General features: G+C 41.9%; 1 protein-coding gene across 3 annotated transcripts in view; it reads right to left on the bottom strand.

The window, feature by feature from the left end:
• The window catches only part of MAMDC2 (MAM domain containing 2), a 173315-nt gene that overhangs the window by 149715 nt on the left and 1120 nt on the right, over nucleotides 1-22480 (bottom strand). For all 3 annotated transcript variants that reach the window (XR_001829512.2, XM_017543444.2, XM_037743824.1), the window contains one exon: nucleotides 22042-22155. Coding sequence is in view for 2 of the 3 variants with exons in the window: in XM_017543444.2 (XP_017398933.1) it covers nucleotides 22042-22155 (114 nt within the window). In the remaining variant the exon portion in view is untranslated. The remainder of the gene's footprint in view (nucleotides 1-22041; nucleotides 22156-22480) is intronic.

Here is a 22480-nt window from a genome sequence, read left to right as displayed (position 1 = left end):
AACATACAAGGAGTAGGCGGGTGAAAAAACAATGGGAAAATGCTCATTAGGGCTATGTAATCTAAGAATCATGAGCTCTGGAAATTATTACAAAAGTAATGAATGAAATGGTCAAATAATTTTGCTAGAAACACAGTGTGTACCACTCAATATCTCAACCCAATGACCAGGTAGGGATTGGAGTGAAGTACATATGTTTTCTACCAAAATGTAACTTTATCATTTTACATGGTTTCTGCCTTATTTTAACTTTCAGGGCCTCCATGTATTTAAAAAAAAAAAGGTGATGGGGCTCTGACTCATGCTTGGATGAGACACAGTTTATTCTCTTAGATGAAAATTATATCATTTTTCCAATTAGGATTTTTCAAAGCACCGGAATAGTAATGTGCTTTTTCCATCCCCTAAAGCAAAGCCATTTAAAATAGACCACAATACTATTTTAAACCACCCAAATATTTACAGATAGGTAGATTAGTAGTCATCAAAACTCTCGATTTTCTGGAAAGAGGGATTCTTAAGCTGGAATATATTTTAATACTTGACATTTTGTGCAACATAAATAGTAAATCCTATCAGTATCGATAAATCGAATGTATTAGAATGTTCACCACAAAATACCTTTTCAAAGACAAAAATGAGTTCTGAGTAATAAGATTCTCTTTCACACCTGCCTTCAGGATTTAGAAAGCCAATACACATTGTTTTTGGATAAGTAGCTCATAATCCCTGTTAATCATTTCTCCAGTTTATTTCCTGTGTGATTTTAACAGAGAGAAATTTTGCTGATTTATTCACTATGTTTCATATAGACAGATTCAGCCATGATTAAGCATCTACCCTAAATATTAATTCACATGAAGCTCTTGAATGTTGTTTTAACTTAGGTTACAATGGCTCAGCATTTTCTTGATTTCACTTTTGTTTTGTTTTGCAGCATGAGGTTATATAGACAAACTACTAACCCAGGTTTCTTGCTGGGTAGCTGCTGACTGCTCTCTGGACTGACTGTCTTACCTTACACAAGTCATTTGACTCTCTGGGATCTCAGTTTCCTCATGAGACAACTGGAGAGTCTGCCCAGAGGCCTGTGGAGTACCTTCCAGCATAAACAATCTATAGTTCTTTAGATGCGTTATGCAGTAAAATTATTGCTATTTAGGAAGTTGGAGGCACCTGGCATGGAAACAGAAAATTATTTGTAAAAGCTGTTTCCTAAAGATGGATTACACCTGCACACACACACACACACACACACACACCCCTTCTCTCTGTCTCCAAATGCAAACAGAGTTTCAGAAATTACACAAGAAATTGATTGTAGTGGTTCCTAATAGAGAGTGGGATTGGGGTTTGGAGGAAAAGAAGGAAATTTAAAAATTTTTATTCATATGTCCAGTGAAGGAATGGAAAACCAAACATCGTATATTCTCACTCATACGTGGCAGCTAAGCTATGAGGATGCACAGGCGTAAGAATGACACAATGGACTTTAGGGACTCAGGTGGAAAGGGTGGGAAGGGAGTGAGGGATAAAAGACCACAAATTGGGTGCAGTGTATACTGCTCAGGTGATGGGTGCACCAAAATCTCACACACCACCACTAAAGAACTTAGTCATGCAACCAAATACCACCTGTCCCCAGTAACCTATGGAAGTAAAAAAAAAATTATTTCATATATCCTTGTCTTGTTTTAAAATTGTTACATATATATGCATCATTTTTATAAAGAAAAGATTTTCTTATTGTCAATAGTGATGTGAGAAGCACATTTGATTTGTTCTTCATATACTTCTTTTCTTAAAGAATGCTTATCCCTTTGTAATTCTGCAAAAATCAATAAAGATCTTTTTCAGTAAAATTTTATTTTTTCAGGTGGCTTCCCTTTAATCAGTAGCACACTGACAAGAGAGCAGGCTTTGAAATGAAGCCCACTTGAGTACAAATGCCAAATGCAATATTTAAAAGCATACACTTCAGGCAGCTTATTTAAGCCCCAATTTTCTTATCCATAAAATGGGAATGATAATAATATACCACATTACAGGCTTATAATCTGTTTGACAAATTAGAAATAAAGTACCTAACGGTTTACAATAGCAAAGACTTGGAACCAACCCAAATGCCCATCGATGATAGACTGGACAAGGAAAATGTGGCACATATATACTATGGAATACTATGCAGCCATAAAAATGACGAGTGTGTGTCCTTTGTAGGGACATGGATGAATCTGGAAACCATCATTCTCAGCAAACTGACACAAGAACAGAAAATCAAACACCACACGTTCTCATTCATAGAAGGGTGTTGAACAATGAGAACACATGGACACAGGGAGGGGAGTATCACACACTGGGGCCTGTTGGGGGGCGCTTAGGGAGGGATGGGGGGTAGAGAGGTTGGGGAGGGACAACATAGGGAGAAATGCCAGATACACGTGATGGGGGGATGGAGGCATCAAACCACATTGCCATGTATGCACCTATGCAACAGTCCTGCATATTATGTCCATGTACCCCAGAACCTAAAGTGCAATAAAAAATAAAGTGCCTAGCAAGTGTATGGCACAAAGTAGGCTCCAGTGATAACTCTTAAGAATACTATTATCACTTTACCTTTTAACATCTAATGGTAAATGAAGAGACATTAAGTTATAAGATAAATTTAACATTATTTTCAAAAGATGGCTATCTAAATACTTAGTTCTGAAATATAGTAGTAAAGACCTCTCTTATATTTACTTATTCAATACATATTTCCCAAGCATCACTATGCACCCAGTATTGGATGAGGCACTACAAAGATAAATGAGGACATGCACATCACGAGCTATGTGTACTCCATCTCTCATTCAGGCCTCTGCTCAACACTTTTCTCTTTAGAGTCTTTTCCTGCCCACCTGAGTCAAGACAGCTCCCCTATGCTGTCGTATTTCTTTCCATCTTCATGAAACTTATACCACCTGGCACATCCTACTGTTGTTTGCCTAGTCATGTTTTTTTTCTTTTAAGACAGAATCTCATTCTGTTGGCCAGACTGGAGTACAGTGGCTCACTGCAGCCTCTGCCTCCCAAGCTCAAGTGATTCTGCTGCCTCAGCTCCTGAATAGCTGGGACTACAGGCACCTGCCACCACACCTGGGTGCTTTTTATATTTTCAGTATAGACAGGGTTTCACCACACTGGTCAGGGTGGTCTCCAACTCCTGACCTCAGGTGATCTACCCAACTTGGCTTCCCAAAGTGCTAGAATTACACCTATTCACTTATCTTAAGTTCCCTTCACCATAACCCAGGCTCCATGTGAGACAGATATTGTTATTTTGCTCTCTGTTGAGTTCCCAGTGCCTGGCATCTGAAGATGCTCAGTAGATATTTGTCGAATGAATAAAAAAATCTGGTTTTGTTCAAAACTGCTAAGTTTTTCTAGATTGTGCCTGTTTAGGAAGAGTACGCTTAGGCAGAAGAATTTATTCTGATGGAAATAGCTCCTTCTCTTCAACAGCCAGACCCAGAGCTCCAACCCTGGTGCTCCAGTTAAGGAGGCCACACTTACAGGAAAGAAGAAAAAACTGCTCTGCCCAGTTCCTGGCTGTTATACCATGAGGGCTTCTCTTGTCTCTAATTCAGCTTCTAGTCAGTCTGACAGCTTGTGGACTTGAAGCTTGTTTTCTATAGTTTAATTCTGTTGACTCTGGGGAGAAATGTCTTCGGGGAAAGACTCAAGTTCCCATAAAAGTGCTGATTTGTTCTGCAATTGAGCCTGTTTGTTGAGAGGAGGAACTGCGCAATGCACACTTGGACCCAGGATTTCTGTTTTACTAAATGTTATTGGGAACAGCAGTGCAAGTCCATTCCACTTACAGATTCCCTCATCTGGCTAAGTAGTGTCCCAAATACAAACAATGAAAACAGCATGGAAAAATGGGTTTAAATGGAAGCAAATTAGACCTGCTGATCTGATCTTTTTGTTATAAACCTTTTTGTTAGCTCTAAAGCAAAGTGGTAACTTAGATATAGATTTAATATGCTCAAACTTAAAAAAAAATACTATTCTTTTTCCTATGGCTCATCTCCTACAATCCTTCAATTAATAACTCAAAAATATTGAGTTACTATTTTCTCTCCAGCCCTGGTGGAAGGCCGGGAATGATAGGGGAGACATGGATAAATATATAAAGAAATAGTCTATGTGTGTGTGTATATACATCATATGCATATATCAGTATATACTTCCATAACAACTACTCTGATTTCTTGAAAGTAAAAAAAATCAAGAAAGTGGGGAAAATAACAAAATGAAACCTCAACATAGAAATTTCAAAATCTTAGATAACCAATGGCAGTTTTTAATTTAAACTTCTGTTAAGAAAACTCCCCCTATTGAGTAGACTGCTGCTAAGGCTGGTAGGGAAGCTGGACTCTGGCCATTTTTCAAGGCTTGGGCATGACCATTACAGCTGAATCCCATTACAGCTGGATCCCATTAGAGCTGAATCAACATCTTTGTTGTCAGATGGACAGCAGGAAAGGCCAAGGGCTTTAGTCCACCTGATTCATCCACGGGTTCTGAATGGCAGCATTTTACTGGATACTTAATTACATGTTTAGCTTACAAGAGCAAAACACCAATTTTACAACCTATACATTTGACAGGTTTTCAGTGCTTCTTACAGGACTGGGCCTAGGGTGAACCAGCTGTAGGATCAGAAACCATTTCTGTCTTCATTTAAAATTTTGCTATTTTGCTTATTATGGAATTTTTACATTAATTTTGAGTTTTTAAATAGTGCATTAAAATATTGTTTATTTTGATTACTAGATTTTCGGCACCATCTTAAATTTTGCACCTAAGGAGAATGCCTCATTTTCCACACCTTAGTCCAGTTCCTGGCTTGTTATGTGCAGAGCATTTCACTAAGACCTACAGGGGATTAAGAGAAGGAAGAGGTGTGGATGCCAACCTCTAGAGCCTAATAGGAGGGGAAAGATGTATTCTGAAAGAATGCTAATACAGTGAAAGAGTGGTTAAGTACTTTAAGAGGGATCTGAAAATAATGTCAGTGCTTTGGGAGGCAGAATAGACACCATGACAAGACTTCCCACACCAGCCTGGCCACTTCTAGCTTTGTAAGGTCAGGTAGACACCACTTAAACACCAGAGACTTCTGCTTCCTCATTTGTGAACTAGGAGGAATGTCCCTCACCTCAGAGGGTGGTTCTCTGAACCAAGGTAAAATGTGCAAAAATTGTAGAGTCCCATGATAAGTGGCAGTGGCTGGTAGCTGTGGTTCTATTTAAGTGGGCCTGGGGAACACAGATCTAAACTCTTGGTTGTGATACTGGCTATCCCACACCTCCAGAAAGACGCAGGTATGGAAATGCAAGACACTGTGCATTTGCATAAGGATGCATGGAAAATAGGGCCAGCCACTCACATCCGTTCATTGGCTTTCTTTTTCCCAATGAATTTGGTAGTGCCACACTGAGTTCTGTGTCATTTAGGATCCTAAAAGAAAAATTCGTGTTGATAAGAGAGGGTTTTCCATGTTATCTGGAGTTTGAGTACCTTGATGGGTTCCAGGTATCAGTGGCTTATCTTAGGGGAAGGGAAGTGAATTAAGTCAATTGTTTGAATAATTCATTCAGCCAGTTCTATATCTGAAACTGAGAAGACCTAGCCACAGACTAGTTAAGGATTTCTCTCTATCTCTCCCCCCCACCTCCCTCTCTCTCTGACACACACACAGACACACACACACAGACACACACAGACACATTCTTACTCATGACTGAGCAGTGTCTTAGAATTTAGTGTCTACATGTTATATATCTTTTCTTTGCTGCAGGAATTGCTTTCTAGATTTGTCAAAATGAGAAAATGCTATCCTGTTTCTGGGAAATAAATCTGTTTTCTCAGTGGAACACTCACTCAAACCAGCAGACAAAGGCAGTTGGGGGTGTCACAACAGCGGGATGAAAGCATAACTGAAAAATCATCTTTTCTATTCACTGCTTCTGCCTAGATACATCCCTGAGGGAAGCATATCACTTATGGAGGAAGTCTCCATGATGCTCGAGCTCATCTGGTATTTCTTTTCATTTAAAAAAGCCTGACAAGGTGCCAGCCTTTGTAGATTGCTAGGGCTGAACTGCCACAGGGACTAAGATTCATTCATCCATTCGTCAAACATTTTCTGTGTATCTCTCCAGTGCCAGACACTGTGTTGGGCACAGGAGAATCTGGTGACACAACTGAGAGGGATTCTTTGCTTAGAGTTTAACAGAGTTTATAGGCAATAAATATAAGGCTTAGAGTTTAATAGGATTGATAGACAATGAACAAGTAATTAAATCCACAAGAAAAATATCAAAGTGCCAATGTGCTAGTGAGAGAATTACAATTAGGCGACTGTGAGGAAGGCTGAATTGAAGGTCTATCTTCGCTCAGGAGAGAAGTCAGCATTTTAACCAAGGTTTGAATGAAGAGACAGAGAATGCTGTGTGAAGGTCTAAAGGAAGAGGGTTCCAGACATGCATAGGAAATGGCATTAGTGCACACCCTTACCTATTTCATTCATCAGTGAATCAAGCGTACTGAGCTCCAGCCAAGGGAGCTCATGAATTGGGTAGTTGGGTGTGGCAGTGTTGGTTTCACAGGAACATAACCTTTCATCTCAGCCCCTTAGCGTCTAATAGATCCTCACACAGCCATCAGCCATTACACTTTCTGTGGAAAAAAACAATGAAGAAATCTATTCTTCAAGGATTGAGGCCAAAAAGAACTGAATGTTGCAGAAGCTTTCTCTCAACCCATACTTGACTGAAACTGTCTTTGAAATGTGGAACATGTAATTGGTTTTGTGATAATGGCACTAGGTTACCTGAATGAATGAGGAAAGAACTTGTTCTAGGATTGGGAGAGCAAGTCATAAAGAACCAAGAGCCAAAGGGAGGAGGAAAGGGGGGTGGGTCATGAAAGATGAGCTTAACAAGAAGGATTAATAGAACACAGGCCCTTATTCTCCTATGGTTTCCTAATGCACATGTCCATGTCCCATAGAATGAACTTTGGAAATATTAAAACAAACTTTCTAAACCCTAGTTTCTTCATTGCAAAGAGTACCCTCCTGACTGGGTTTTAAGAATTAAATGAGAGATGCATGCTTGTATGCCATGGGTCAAGAGGCATTGCCCACTACAGGATGGAAAGACAGAAGACTGATCGCACCCCTCTGCCTTTATTCCAAAGTTGAAGGATTTTCATTGTTTTCAGGCTTCTGTGGTGTTTCCTGCTTAACATTCCTACCAGCTTGAGTTCATATGCCTTTTTGCATAACCCAAGCAGGCAAATATTACATTTCTCACTTTTCTTTGCACAAGGATACTTCACTCATTTTCAAAACAAGCCCATCAAGACGATCAAGAAACACAGCTCTACTGGAATTTGTCCAGAGAATGTAGGGCAGTCGTGGGGAATATCTGAGTGTGAGAGTCTCACAGGAGTTCTCGAGCTAATCTCATTTGGAACTTGGAACCAAGCAGAAAATTCTTGTTGTTCCAGGGCTCTGTGCCATATCTAAAGAAAATGATTTCAAATTTTCTCAAGTTAGAATTAATTTCCTCAAATATGAATTCAATTCTCCCTGCGTATGGGAGAATCTAGGAGAAGTAATGTTTTTACATGCTTCCTTTAGTCACTCACATCAGAACTCAAGTAGAAAAGCTTCTTGCCTCAAAGTGCAGTGGAAAAGAAATGAATGTTGCAATTCCTGTATCCCTCACAGAAGGCAGGCAGGAGCCAAGGAATCTGTTACAAAATACAGCTCGGATCTTAAAGACCTACAGGTTTCTGTCTGTCTCATTTTTCTCAACCATAAAATAGGAATAAAAATAGGACTCACTCTCACCAGGCCCTTGGGAGGGTTAAACTAATTAGTAATATAAAACGCTGAGAACAATATATATCCAAAAGAAATCACTTCATATGGGCAATTATATAACTACTATTATTTCTATCACAAAGACCTTTTAAGCCCCATGTCAAGAGAGAATGTAAACAGAGAAGCAACAAAGCAGAAAAGTTATGTTTTTATTCTTCAGAGATAAACCTAGGTTAAAATCCAGGCTGCATCAATTACTGGCTCTATAACTTTGGGAACGTTAAAAAAATTTTAAATCCAATTTCTTCATATGTAAAGAGCATCTTCCTCATTGGGGGATTATAAGAATTAAATGAGATGATGCACATCATGTACTTAGCACACGGTTTGGTGATAACTGCTCAAATGTTCAATAAAATAATTGTCATTATTCATATTCCTATTGAATCTTCAAGTTCAATGCCAACATGCCCAATCAGTGCTCTGTAAATGCTTGCAAATGTCACTTTGGTCTCTGAGCTTATCTTTAGCAACTCTGAAATAAAATCTAAGGATAAAAATTTTAAAATGATTATCAAGGTATTCACTTTCAAATATTTAAATAAAACATCCAAGGCATCATCCTCGCTCCCAGCTGAGGGTACCTTGATGGCAAGTCCCTCTGCAGCACACCTGGTGATTGGCGATGGAAACTTAAAGGAGAATAAAACTGAATCCCAGATGGTCACTCTCCAGGCTTTTTCCTTTGTCAAAGTCTCCAAGGAAAAGTCCTAAATCACTTATGTCTAAAATCCCAAGCCTTTTGTGCATAACTGTGATTCACTGCACATTAGGATGGAAATAGCAAATATTATCTATTTTTCCAAGACTAATTAATTTTCTAAGAATTCTTAGACTAGTAGGCTAATACTGTGCTCAGCAAGAGATGGCTCATAAATGTGTCCAAACTTATTTTATGACAGGAATACGTTCCCAAAAGCACAAATGATTTCCTAATAACCACCGTGACAAATTAAAGGGGTTGATTAAAAATATAAACCATTTTGCGCCCTTTTCATCTTCTAGCTTTTATTGTAAGTAGCTGAGTTTGTGGAGAGAAGAGGCTTGAGGAATATTTGGAGGCAACTGAGCTGTCTGCTTTCAGCTGTTACACAAATAGGTCACCCTCATCCTCCCTCAAAAGCTGCATAATAGCATACTTGATAAGCAAGAGGGCAATTTGGATCAAACTTGATAACAGAAATACATGATTGGTAATTATAGATATGTCCTTTAATAGAGGATGGTCCAAAAACCTGGCATTGATTTTTTGACAGCAGAATTTTCTTTTGAATTCAATACGCTTTAAAGCAACAGTCCCCAACCTTTTTGGCACCAGGGACTGGTTTTGTGGAAGACGATTTTTCCACAAACCAGGGGGTGGGAGGATGGTTTTAGAATGACTCAAGCACATTGTATTTATTGTGCACTTTATTTCTATTATTATTCATTGCAATATATAGTGAAATGATTATACAATTCACCATAATGTAGAATCAGTGGGAGCCCTGAGCTTGTTTTTTCTGCAACTAGAAAGTTGCAGCTAGGGGTGATGGGAGGCAGTGACAGATCATCAGGTATTAGATTCTCATAAGGAGCACAGAACCTAGATCCCTTGCATGCACAGTTTACGTAGGAGTCACACTCCTATGAGAACTGCCACTGCTGATCTCATAGGAAGTGGAGCTCAGGCGGTAATGCGAGTGATGGGAAGTGGCTGTAAATACAGATGAAGCCTCGCTTGCTTGCCAGCTGCTCACCTCCTGCTGTGTGGCTGAGTTTCTATTAGACTGGTACCTGTCTGTGGCCTGGGGGTTGGGACTTCTGCTTTAAAGGAAGTAGTATAAGTCCTAGTCCACAAGCCCAAGAGAAAACGAGTCATATCTTGTGCCAGTACAATGCATCCTCAGATGTGTTATTCCCAACGTCACTCATCTTGTATTATATTCAGTACAGAACCATGTGTAAGTAGTTTAACTATTTTATGTTGACAACATAAGCTGACAACAAAGATACTAAAGTTTAACTCACATGTTCCTCATCAAAATTTGTGAAAAAGAAAAAAAAATGATTTTTAGAAACAACAGTGCGATCTGAGATGCCTCTTGCCAGTTTTCAGGATTTGTAATGGAAAACCAGAGCTGCTTTCCATAAAGCTGATACTTTAAAGTTGGCTAATATAGGATCAAAACAGACTTCAAAAGAAAATTCTCCAACAATCTACCCTATTATTCACTTTTAATAAAGTCACAGAAATAGAAGACATTTGTAGACACTTAGAAAACTTCCTGCGTTATAGCTTTGGATTAGATGATTTTGGTCATAAAATATTGGTAAACAAAGGAGTCAGCTCCTCACTGAAGCAAAAGCATATTAAAGTCATCCTCATTATAAGCACAGCCCCAAATAATACTTCAGCTCTCCTTGGCAGTGAGGCAAAAGTTTTTCAAATAAGGAATGGAAATTTCTCTTAGCATCTAGCAAAGTTATAATATATCACAGGACTGTATAGAAACATTGCCATTCTGATAAGAGTAATAGAATAAAGAGGTACCAAAATACTTGTTTAGAAGGGCAACGAACTTGCAAAAGCACATTTATTTGTGTACTCCTTTAATTCTTTCACAGTAGGAATAAATGAACTTGAAGTTTAGGAATACTCCTTAAGACTGCAAAAGTATTTTAGGTCAAGCTGTAAAATTTCCCTGAAGTTCTCTTCCATGATTATACTGGGGAGTGAGAAGAGAATTCTTCAAATGGTTCCGAGAGCAAACTCTAAGCTGTTATCAAAAAGAAAATTAGTAAAAATGACATTTCTCTGTCTCTACCTGATGCCTTCCAAACGCTCATCATTGCCCAGGATATACGCTGTTGTAGCTGGGGCCTAGAACTCAGGGAAGGAGTTGTAAATGTTGGGACATCATCAACACTGATGATGTGGGTAGAGGTTTCCAACCTTCTCTAGAGAAGCATATGCCTTGCAAGTCTGTCTTCCTTGGTGTTGACCTCTGGAAGAACAAAGGCGTCTTCCAATTCCAAATAAATTAGGACCACATGAAGCTCGAGCCAGGTGAGCTTGACTTGAGAGTCCCACTCTCTTCCTCTGAGTTGCTTTGGGCATGTTATCTTCATCTCTTTGTTTCTCACGCTTTCTCATCTATAAAATACTGATAATAACCATCTTCAAGATTGCTATGAAAGTTAAAGATGATGACAGTAAATGTGCTTGGCAGGCACTGTTAAAAGCTTCCTATAGCTCACACCCAGGCTGAATAGGAAGCTATTACATGACTATCTCATTAAGTTTCACTTCACACTTCTCACTGGGAACTACTTCCATAACAGAAATAGAATATATTATGCATTAAAATTCCCATAGACATAAAACAACCCCCTGCAGCTTATAAAAGACTTGTTTTTGTTTGTTTTTAAAGAGTTAGGGACTCACCAAGGCTCCAGGAGTGGTCTTGAACTCCTGGCCTTAAAGTGACCATACCACTTCAGCCTCCCAAAGTGCTGGGATTCCAATGATGAACTGCTATGCCCGGCCTTGTTTTTGTTTTTTAATCAGTAAGTTCCAGGGCACATCATAATTACCACAGATTCAGCCCAAGCTCCTATCTGCCATGTATTTACAGTAGAAATGAAATTTCACACATTTGAAGTCAGCACTCCAGTGCCCACAAGCCATTCAGTGGAGGGCACCTGGAATTACATGGGCCAAAGGAATCCACAGGCTCTTGGGGTGTGCCTGAATTGTCAAAGTGGAACTTGGGTCTAATCCAGAGCTAGTGAGGAAGCCCCCCTCTTTTCAATCTTCTTTCTTTGCTGGTCTCTTCCTCTCACTGCAGAAACAAGCTCAAGTCTCCTCTTCATAAAACAAGACAAAAACGAAAATAAAAACTTCCATCTCAAAGTTTCTTTGTAGATATGGTTGAACCCCTTTCTTCCAACGTCTAAACTTTTCTTGCTGAGAAGTCTCTAGCAACCACTGACATTTCCCATTCTTTCTTCCACCCTACTGCAAGGGGCCCCACTGATCACATCCTCCTTTTGAAACTCCGAACTCCTTTTGCTTCTACAATCTTTCACTTTCCTAATTCCCGTCATACATGCCTGGTTCCTTCCATTTCTTTCATGTCCCCATCCCCTTCCTAAACTTAATTCTTAAATATGAGCTCAAGGCATCTTTCTTAGCCTCCTGCTATTATTCCTTTATCCATTCTCTTTGGGTGATATCATCTCTGCTCACAACTTTAACCATTACCTTTCTGTTGAAGGTTCCCATAGTCCTGCCCAGACTATAACTGACCTCTACATTCCTACATCAATGCCCTCCTGGAAATATCCACTTGGATGTTTCCCAGGCAGCTCAGAAATGACCATATCATTTCTACCCTAAACATGAAGTTCCTTTTGAAACTCTCCCAACTGTTGGCACCATCAACCTAACAGCTGCCCAAACTAGAAATTTCAGAGTCACTCTTCCTCTGACTCATCACTCCTTTCCATCAGTCCTCAAGCCCTGCCAACTTAATCCCCTTTATGGTGATTTATCTACTCCTTGCCTTTCGTACCTAACACCCCTGCCCTAATTCAGGCCCTCATCATATTCTCCCTTAGATCCATGGGTAGCCTCCTGATTAGCCTCCCCATTGCCAATTCTATCTCCCTCAAATTGAGCCTCCTCACAGATACTGAATGAACGGGCAGGTCCAGCAGTGAAGTAATAAATGTCCAGTGATAAAGTCACACAAATGCATCCTTCCTGAAGTATCTTGCCTACACCTTGCATCTCTGTATTACTCTTGCCCAAATATTGCTCTCTATACTCCCTATTGATTCTGAGAGCTAACTGATAACCTTCCAATACCTCCTTTACTGCTTGATCTAATGAAAGGCATTGACTTGTACACAATTCCTTTTACTTTCTATCATAATTACAGGTTTTTTGCTTCCTCTATTGGTCTAGGGCCACCACTAAGGGCAGGGACCATAACTGTAAACTCCAAGGGTCAACCGTGTACTCATGTACTATGTCCTCCAACCACTAACATAGTACCTGATGGATAGTAGACACTTAGATGCTTGTTCACAGTATGAATAGTCTTCAGATTTTTCTGTAAAACATATTACTTATTCATGATGCAATGATATCACTTGTTTTATTATCTTATTCTTAGCCTCAGAATCCCATAAAACACATGCAAATTTCTCACAAAGTAGAGAAAGAAAATATTCTGGAAGATCTCACTGACTTGCAGACCTGATCCTCTGCTTCTCCATTTGTCATAGTCATATATGAGAACTTCTTCCCAGAGCAGACAAATACCCTTACATGCTTTTAACCATCAAGATGGGTACTATGGACATCTCACATCTGAGTGCCTCAGAAACACCCATTCTCCATAGCTGGTTCAAAGTCTGGTCATCTTTTGCCAAAAAATACTTTCAGACCCAGCACTGTCTCTCAAGGTTGCATTGTGATTGTTTGTGATGGCAGAGAATCAAGGGACTTAGGCAGCCCTGATGGGTAAATAATCCAAGAGCTTTTTGTTCATTGGCAAATCAGTGATGAAACAGGCCATGTACTGGTGAGACAAGCTGTAATACTGCTTCACTGTTATATTTGGAAAGTACAACATAAGCCTTCAAAGTCTTTGAAGTCCCATGGTAGGAAGGATTACTACAGACAACCTCTTTTACAACAGGAAAAAAATGTTAAGGATTTTCTATTTTTTTATTTTTTTATTTTTTATCAACAATGGCTTTCAAGATTGATTAAATTCAAAGTGTTTGGTGACACCACATATTGTTTGTCAGGCACTGTGAGGAGGATGTGATTCCTGTTCTCAGGCTGAACAGTTCAATGAGGTGACAGGGTAGAGACTCTTATCAGGAGATGCTAATCAAAAGATTTACATAGCGGAAAGTGAAGACAGCCATGGGAAGGGAGGGTTTTTACTTGGAAAAGTGATGGAATGTTTTAAGAAACAGCTGGACTTTAAAGCATAGGTAGGACTTAAATAGGTGAGGATGGGACAGGAGAATAGAAAAGCAGCATTATACAGGTAAAGATAACTTTGTAAATAGAACAAGAAGCAAGTAAGTAAAGGGCATGTTGAAGAACAGCACATTAGAGATTAATGGGAGGGAAGATGAGAAATATAATTTGGGGCAAACTGTGAAGGGCCTTGAATGCCAAACAAGGCATTTTGCACTTCAGCCTGTGGGTAATTGCTAATCATCAAAAGATTCTCAAGATGAGGGCATTTCTTCTTTCTTATATTTGGAGGAGCCCTTCCAATACACATTCCTCCATCACGGACACATATCAGAATCTCCTAGGGAGCCTGTTAATGTGTGTTTGTTTTTTAATGATGTCAAGTCTGGCAAGTAAGTCAGAATCTCTTAGAGCAGGGCCTGGATATAACTGTAAAAAAAAAACAACAACAACAACAACTTTTTACCTGATTTTTAATGTCTAGCCAGGGCTGAGAACCATTGCATAAGTTAAAGAATATCTACCTATCTAGATATCTATAGAAAGATCTATAAATCTATAGATATAGACTAGGTAGATGGATGCATAATCAAACACTCCAAGAACCTAGACCTGAATGCATAACTACATTTATATGATTTAGTTGATTAAGAAAAGCATAAGAAAAATTGAAACAGTGTGCTGGGATAGTGGTTAGATGTGAAAATCAGGGTTGACCAACAAGGATGCCCAATACAAGTTCAACTACCTGTTGGATCTGCTTATTGAGATACCCATCACCTCTACTAACAAACTGATTTCACTCAATTTCTTCAAAACCTAATATTGTTTGATAAGAGACAGAAGTAAGACTGATGCTGGGGTGGTCTACCAAAAGTTTGTTATTTTTGTAAGGCCAGTTGCCTCGCCGGGAGGTTGGACACACCCACCTCTGCACCCGGCACCAGGCTCTGCACTTGGCACCTAGCTCTGCTGCATGGCTCCCTGGGAAGGCTCCAGCTGATGCAAGGCTCCTGGCCGGCTCTCCCACCAGAAAACCCGCCCAACAACCTGCCAACCAATAGCGGCCCGCCCGGTCTCAATCCCGCTCCCCTGGAGTCAATCAGAGCGCCCAGCTGTTGCTCGTTCCTCCTAGCCATAAAAACCCCACGCCCCAGGAATTTGGCACGACTTCCCTGGCCCCTTTCCCTGGAACCATGGAACCATGCCTGGGAGCTGAATAAATTGGCATTTAATTTTCATATACTGGCCTCAGTTTCCTCATTTTAAACTCGGCAATAACCCTTACAATTTTAAGTGTCAGAATTTTTAAATGAATATTATGCCCCAAGATACAAGTTACCAAAACATGGTAACTGTAGGCTAAAAGATTTGAAGATGGAAACAAAAGCATAAAGTCCTATGACAAAAAAACATTTTTTTTCCTCCTCACATATTATGACCTTAGCTGACTTCTGCAATTATGGGAAGGGAAACATCCTAAAAATCTCCAGGTGTCTTATCAGGGATCAGACTAGGATTTGGGTAGCCACTTCCCATTCAGCAACTCTAATTTGAGTAGTGAGGAAGTCAGATGGGGTGCTGACCTTCCTAAGAAAGAGGCTGGCCAGGCAGAGCTTACATCCACAGATGTCAGTTGAGGCAGGGACTAGCAGGCAGATACTACCACCCAGGTGGGTTAAAGCTCAAGCGGAGGGGTCAGGCAAGAGAACTCAAAGACCCAGAGTGATTGACAGGAAGGCCAAGGGTTAGAATCTTGCTCAAGAACTTAGGGGATGAGAGATCAGTTAGGCTGGGGGTCTCACAGAAGGCACCAGCACCATCACCAGTGGAGCCGCTTGATGCTTAGGCACTAGCAGGCTGGGGTGGGAGAATAATGAATCAGGAAGCAAAGTATTCTTGACAACAACCAATAATATACGGAGAAAAAAAAAGTGTCATCTGCTAGAAGAGACTATATGCTAAGTGTGAAACTCAGTCTTATTACTTTATAGCCACGCCTCGTTAAGCCATACGAAAGTGAAATGAGGCTTACCAGTGCTTAAACTAGAGCCAAATAAGAAAAATCAGGTTCTTTCTCTGGTTGGAATGAAGAGTAGATGGCATAACTATAAGCAAAGAAAACCATACTCTCCTTAGCTCCCCAGAAGCTGTGTTGGAAAGCTGTCTGAATTAGAAAAACTAATGTTTATTTATAAAGTTTATGATGTTGATAAAAGACACATCAAGTAATAGTAAGAACATTGGGTTACATGTATAAAGTCCTCACTCTGTGTTAAATGTATTAATGTATATAGTCTTCACAATAATCTTATGTGATAGGTACTTTTACTACATCCATTTTATAGCCAAGGAAACTGAGACAGGGAGAGGATAAATTTCCCAAGTCCACACAGCTTGAAAGGGCAGAGCCTGGATTCTAATCCAAGTTATCCAGCTCCAGAGTTTATGTTAACAATGAAGCTTAAGCTGTTCTTCATAATAAGGAACTACCTTTGAAGGGACAGAACAAACCAGGAGCACATAGGAAAATGCTTAAGGACATGTTCGTGATCTAATACATTCATTCAATAGGTTCTTTCAGTCCACAACTATTTATCAAGCACCCGCTACATGCCACGCCCTTTTCCACACGCTGAAGATTGCAGACAGGTGGGATCCCTATACATCTGAAAGAGTGAATACATGTTACATGATATGGCATAAAATGCAGTGTTTTGTGGCTTTGCTAGGCCCCAAACACTGCATCTTTGGAATCTGAGTTCTTCCACAAGTCTGAAATATAATTAGCTCTCTGACGAAGAGTTTCCAACACAATGAAGTTTCAGAGTTTAAAACCCAGAGTGGAGACAGGGACGTTTTCAGGGAGGCAGCAATGCTGGAGGAAAAGAAACTGGTGGAGAGCCAAGGAGCTGAGGCCCTGTCCCAGGGCTGCCTGGGACTTGGTCTGTGTATGAGGAGGCCGCACTGGATGACCTCCAAGGCCCAGCTCTGGAATCTGGGTTCCCAGGAAGCAAGGCAGAAGCAAGGCTGTCCTCAGGTACGGCACAGTGGTGCTCAACCTGAGAGTAGTCACAGCCAGCGCAGCAGCAAGAAACAGCATGTGATACTTCAAAGATAACCAGACCACATTTCTGGGGTCATCCATCTCTCCCAGAGGGTGTCAAGGAACATCCCAGACTCAGGCTGACTTCCAGCCTCCATACACCGTGGGGATTGTGCTTCTGCTTAGAGAGCTCTAAGAATAATCCGCAGACATAATGCAGGAGCAAGTAGCCCCATGCAGAAGAGCGTAACTCATCTGCCAGGGTGGGATGCTGAATCAACCTTCCAAAAATCAGGAAAGGAGTTGTAATCTGCAGGAAGCAGAAGACTGGCTCTCCTCTCTCAGGAACTTGGGATCCTTGCCAGATTTGTGGCTCTAGCTGAGCCTCAAGAAATATCAGGCAGGATTCATCACTGTTAATAATAACTGGCACATGACTGAGGGCAGAACTGAAACGCAGATGGTCAGGGAGCTGAAAGTGTCCTTAGAAGAGAAGGAACAAGTCTGGGTGAAGGAAGAGGGTATCAGAGAGAGACACACACATGTATTTACGTGATTTCAGGACATTCTACCATGACCCCACCCCACTCCTTCGTGATGCCCAACCCTGTAGCCCACCTGCCTGCCTCAGATGCTATCACTCACTCCTGGGTACAAAAGCCATCCACACTTCTTCTGTATTAGGCAATTTCTCAAACCCTGACTCCTACTGTGGAAAAGCAATGCAGGTGTTCTCTATAACAAGTGCTTTCAATTTCTCTTTTTACCTCCTCTTCACCTGAGACATTTCTCCATCTACCTTCCTCTTCCAGGTAGCTGAGTATTCCAAACTCCTAATTAAAGGGCAGCATCTAGATTTGGCTTTACCCTGCCTCTGCTTCTCGAGTGGCTTCCTCACAGAGTTCAGTTCAAGGTGCTAAGCCACAACATCCAAAAATGAGAATGAAGCCAAAATCCACTCAATGATTCTTTTAAATTATGCCTGTTTGGATGCAAGACCAACTGCATGGTGTACAAGAATCCTCAGGGCAAAGGGCCTCTACACCTACAGCTGGCATCAGGAAAATGGAATAAGGAGCCTTGATTTCAGCTGAGGGCCACTGCTCAAAGGGGTTCCCAGATCCTCTGAGCTGTGAATAAAGATGATTTTTTAAAATAGGATAAATTAATGAAGAAAGATTTTCACAGGATTAAGCAGATTCCTGGCCAGGCACAGTGGTTCATGCCTGTAATCCCTATAAGGTGGGAGGCTGAGGCAGGCAGATCACCTGAGGTCAGGAGTTTGGGACCAGCCAGGCCAACATGGCAAAACTCCATCTCTACTAAAAATACAAAAATTAGCTAGGAGTAGTGGTTCACACCCGTAGTCCCAGCTACTTAGAAGGCTGAAGCAGGAGAATCACTTGAACCTGGGAGGCAAAGGTTGCAATGACCCAAGGTCATGCCATTGCACTCCAGCCTGGCAAAAAAGCGAGATTCCTTCTCAAAAAAGCAAAACAAAAAACAAAACAAACAGATCCCTTCTTTCCTGGATTTAATTCAAAGTTAAGATTTAGAAGTGAGTTCAAATTTGAGTCTGACATAATATCACTTCCCTTGACAAGTTAGGGAAAACTAAAATATTCTGCAAAAAGAATAAAGGGAGATCAAGAAAACAAGGTAACCACTGTCAAAATGAGAAAGTAGGCAAAGCTGGGTTTCAGTGCTCAATCCTCTGAACTGCTACACTGCCATTCCCTAGGGGAACCCATTATTAGGATAAGCAACCCAAGCTAACACAATGCCTGGTCAAAACTTACCTATTCTGTGCCCAGTGGAGATAAAGTGTATTTTAAGTGGCCATGAAATAGAGACACTGGAACTGTCATCAGGGCTATCTAGGGACTTAATACTCTAAATCAAACCCATGAACCTCAATTACTATTTCAGGCAGCAAAGTAGAGATTTAGAGACAAGGAAACTTTTCCAACTATCCCCAGATTTGATTCTCCTGTGATGAAATTCTAATTTACAGATTTGTTTCCCCACTTACCTCCCTTCTTTGGCCTTTTGCATTGTTCTCTCCACAATAAATTAAGCTACTGACCATGGACATATAAAAAGTGCATCTGGCATGAATATTTATTGCAGCACTATTTACAATATCAAAGACTTAGAACCAACCCAAATGCCCATTAATGGCAGACTGCCTGAAGAAAATGTGGCACATATACACCATGGATTACCATGCTGCTGTAAAAAAGAATGAGTTCATGCCCTTTGCAGGGACATGGATGAAGCTGGAGGCATCATTCTCAACAAATTAACACAGGAACAGAAAACCAAACACTGCATGTTCTCACTCATAAGTGGGACTTGGACAATGAGAACACATGGACACAGGGAGGGGAAAATCACAAACTGGGGCCTGTCAGGGGTAGGGGCCAAGAGGAGGGAGAGCATTAGGAGAAATACCTAATGCACGTGGGGCTTAAAACCTAGATGACGGGTTGATGGGTGCAGCAAACCCCCATGGAACATGTATACCTATGTAACAAACCTGCACATTCTGCACATGTATCCCAGAACTTAAAAGAAAAAAAAAAAGGGCATCTGGACAAAAGTCTCTGAAACCCACTACACTCTATGGTGGATCCAGTGCATGGAGCTGAATGGAACCAGTTCCAAAGGGTTTCTGCAGCAAGAAGTGCATTTGCAGAGAGGCTTGTGAACAGCTTGCCAAATTTCAGCTTGGGAGAATTTTATTATCTTTAATTTACCAACCTAAAAATGGGCTTATAAGGGAAATTCTTAGTGATGTCTTCTTAGCAGGCAACCATAGCAACTGCCACACACCTACCTCACCACCCTGGAGCCTGGATAGACTGCTATGTCCAAGTTCTGGCCTTTGAAAAACTGAATCTGGAACAACTGGAGCCTAACCTGCCTGCTCAACCCTGGAGCACTCAGAGGAGAATGAATTAACTTCCCCAGCCAACCCAGTAGGCCCAATCCTGAACCAGAAAGCAGCGGCTCGTTAGAAAAAATGCAGAAAGCAAAGCCACAGTACCTTCATTATACTATTAAACTGTAATCACCTTTTTCTATAAGAATCTTCCTGTTTTCCCTGAAGGGGGACTGTTTAACTGCCTTCTGGGGCAGAGGTGCCAACTCAGCAGAGAGACTTCCTGTGGGTCTGGGAGGCAGCTGTGTTCAGCACGCTGTGGCATGCCCACTGACCCAGAGGCAGGCTGTGACGGGGGCCCCCATCCTCACAGAGGGTCGGAGGCAAGGGCTTAGAGACTAAGGCTCCTGGCTTAACGATTGATGTTGATTTCCTTTTCTGAGGGCCAGCACTAGGGTGAGGCAAGCCAAGTGCTTAGGGAGCAAGACAAGGAGCTGTTCACTCTCCGGTTCTGCAAGTAGCTCCTTCACCCTAGTGCCAGCCCTACTAAGAGGCAGCAACAGCACAGGTGTGTGTGTACATACTGTGGAAGTCAGCGGTTCTCAAAGCCTGGTCCCAAGACCAGCATCATCAGCATCACCTGGGAACTTGTTAGAAATTCTCGGGTCCCATGAATTAGACACTCAGCAGGTGGGGCCCAGCAATCTGTGTCTTACAAGCCCACCAGGTGATTCTGATGCAGCTGAGGTTTGAGAAGCCCTGTGCTGGAGAAGAGTGCTCTTCTAAGCCAGTCTCGTGGCATTTCTAAGACCATCTCCCAAAATGCTTCCCTACAGCCAGAATAGGGAAAGGGTGAGTGGTGAGATTACAGAGACTTCCTAAAGCCATCAGCAAGGTAGGAATCCCTCGAATAATAAACCAGGAATTGCTTTTTCCTGGACACCCCTAAGTAAATTGTAGTACTCAAGACTTGGCAATTGTTGGATAAAGATGGAGATTACTACAGAACCAGTTCCTTCCCGTTTCTTCCTAACTGGACACTCAGCCATTGCATGACACTGTGATATGGACTAGCTATTTGAATATTCCACGGCTGAGATTCCTTCCTCTGTAAAATGAGTCCAACATCACCTACCTGTGAGAGTCAGAGAAGTTAATGTATGCAGATCCCTGAGAAGAAACGTGGGGCAGAGTGAGCTATGGAGACAGTTCACACATCTAACCAGGGGTTCTGGGCTCCATTCTCCCCAGACGGAGCCAGGTGGATCTGGCGCCTGAAGACAGCTGAGTGGGGAAGGTGCTGAGCTGGTTTCATCTAGGGTGCATATGTTTTTAAAGAAGGCTATTTTCCAATCCAAACAGTCTATGGGCATTAAGCTTCATTGGTGGTGACAGAAGAGAAAGGAAAGGAGAAGGGACACCCGTACCATCTGCCATTGGATACTGAGACACACACACACACACACACACACACACATATATGTATGTGTATATATATATATATATATATATATATATGAAGGCGAGATGACACTTCAGAAGACCCTACATTTAAACTCTGTCCCTGGGACCCAAACAGTATAGAGTAGTGTGACAACGACCACTGCCCAGCAGCTGAGGGGCCCCAGGCATTTGGCAGTGGACATGGTTTCTTTTGTCCAGGGGAGGATTATAAACAGGAGTGTGGGGATGAAATCACGCAGCAAAACATACTGTTGGGCGCAAGGGAGACGTGATGTCTTAGCACTGAGGTCTCATCACAGAATTGTGGAACCATTTCTGCAAAGCTGAAGGAGAATTAATCCTATCCAGGTTTTCCCAACGCACAGACATGTCTCCCCAGGACCAGAAAGGTTGCTGGCCTGCAGAGGGCACAGCTGGTGGGGGACAATAATGAGCTGCGCTCTGTTTCCTCCTTCTATTAAGGAGTGCTGGGGTGAGACGCAAATTTTAAGCTTCTACCCACAGGCCAGGTAAACAAAGGGCGGCCTCCCGCCTGCCCCTGTGTCTGCCTCGGCCATCCCTTGCAGCACAGCCGAGGGCTTTGAGGAGGATCCATGACTCACACTTTTCTTGCCAAAGGGAATTAACTCCAAGGTAACAGTACCCATGTGGGGAAAAAAAAGCAAGCCAAATCAAGGAAGAAAGTTCACCTCGCGCCCCTCTCCACCGAGCCCCCTTACCTTCCTCATTTAAAATCCAGGGCAGAAAGGCCACCACGGAGTCAAAGCCGCAAGTGCTCTCTTCAAAGGCACAGGACCCAGCGGGCAGGTCGAGGGCACCAGCGAGCTGCAGGGCTGAGGACACAAAGCGAGTTTCAGTTCGAGCTCCCCTCAGGAGCGTTTGCACCAACTTGGGGCGCCCAGGGGGACTATCTGGTGAAAGCAGGGGAAACAGGAGCGGGAGGAGCGGGAGAAGATGCAGTACCTGTCCCCCAGCATCCACTGAGAGACCCCATGCCCACCCCACTCCAGGCTTGGCCAGGGGAGGGAGTTAGCAGTCGCGGAGGATCGGCAGGCGCCCTCGGATAGCCCAGCCCAGCACGGTGAGCCGGGCCGCCCGGGACAGCAGGAGCGGGGGCGAGGCGTCAGAGAGCCCCAGGGGTTGTTCTGGGGTACAGGC

The sequence above is a fragment of the Cebus imitator genome, unplaced genomic scaffold (assembly GCF_001604975.1).
Source record: "Cebus imitator isolate Cc_AM_T3 unplaced genomic scaffold, Cebus_imitator-1.0 Scaffold155, whole genome shotgun sequence".
Taxonomy (NCBI): domain Eukaryota; kingdom Metazoa; phylum Chordata; class Mammalia; order Primates; family Cebidae; genus Cebus; species Cebus imitator.
This window is presented reverse-complemented; position numbering and strand designations above follow the sequence as displayed.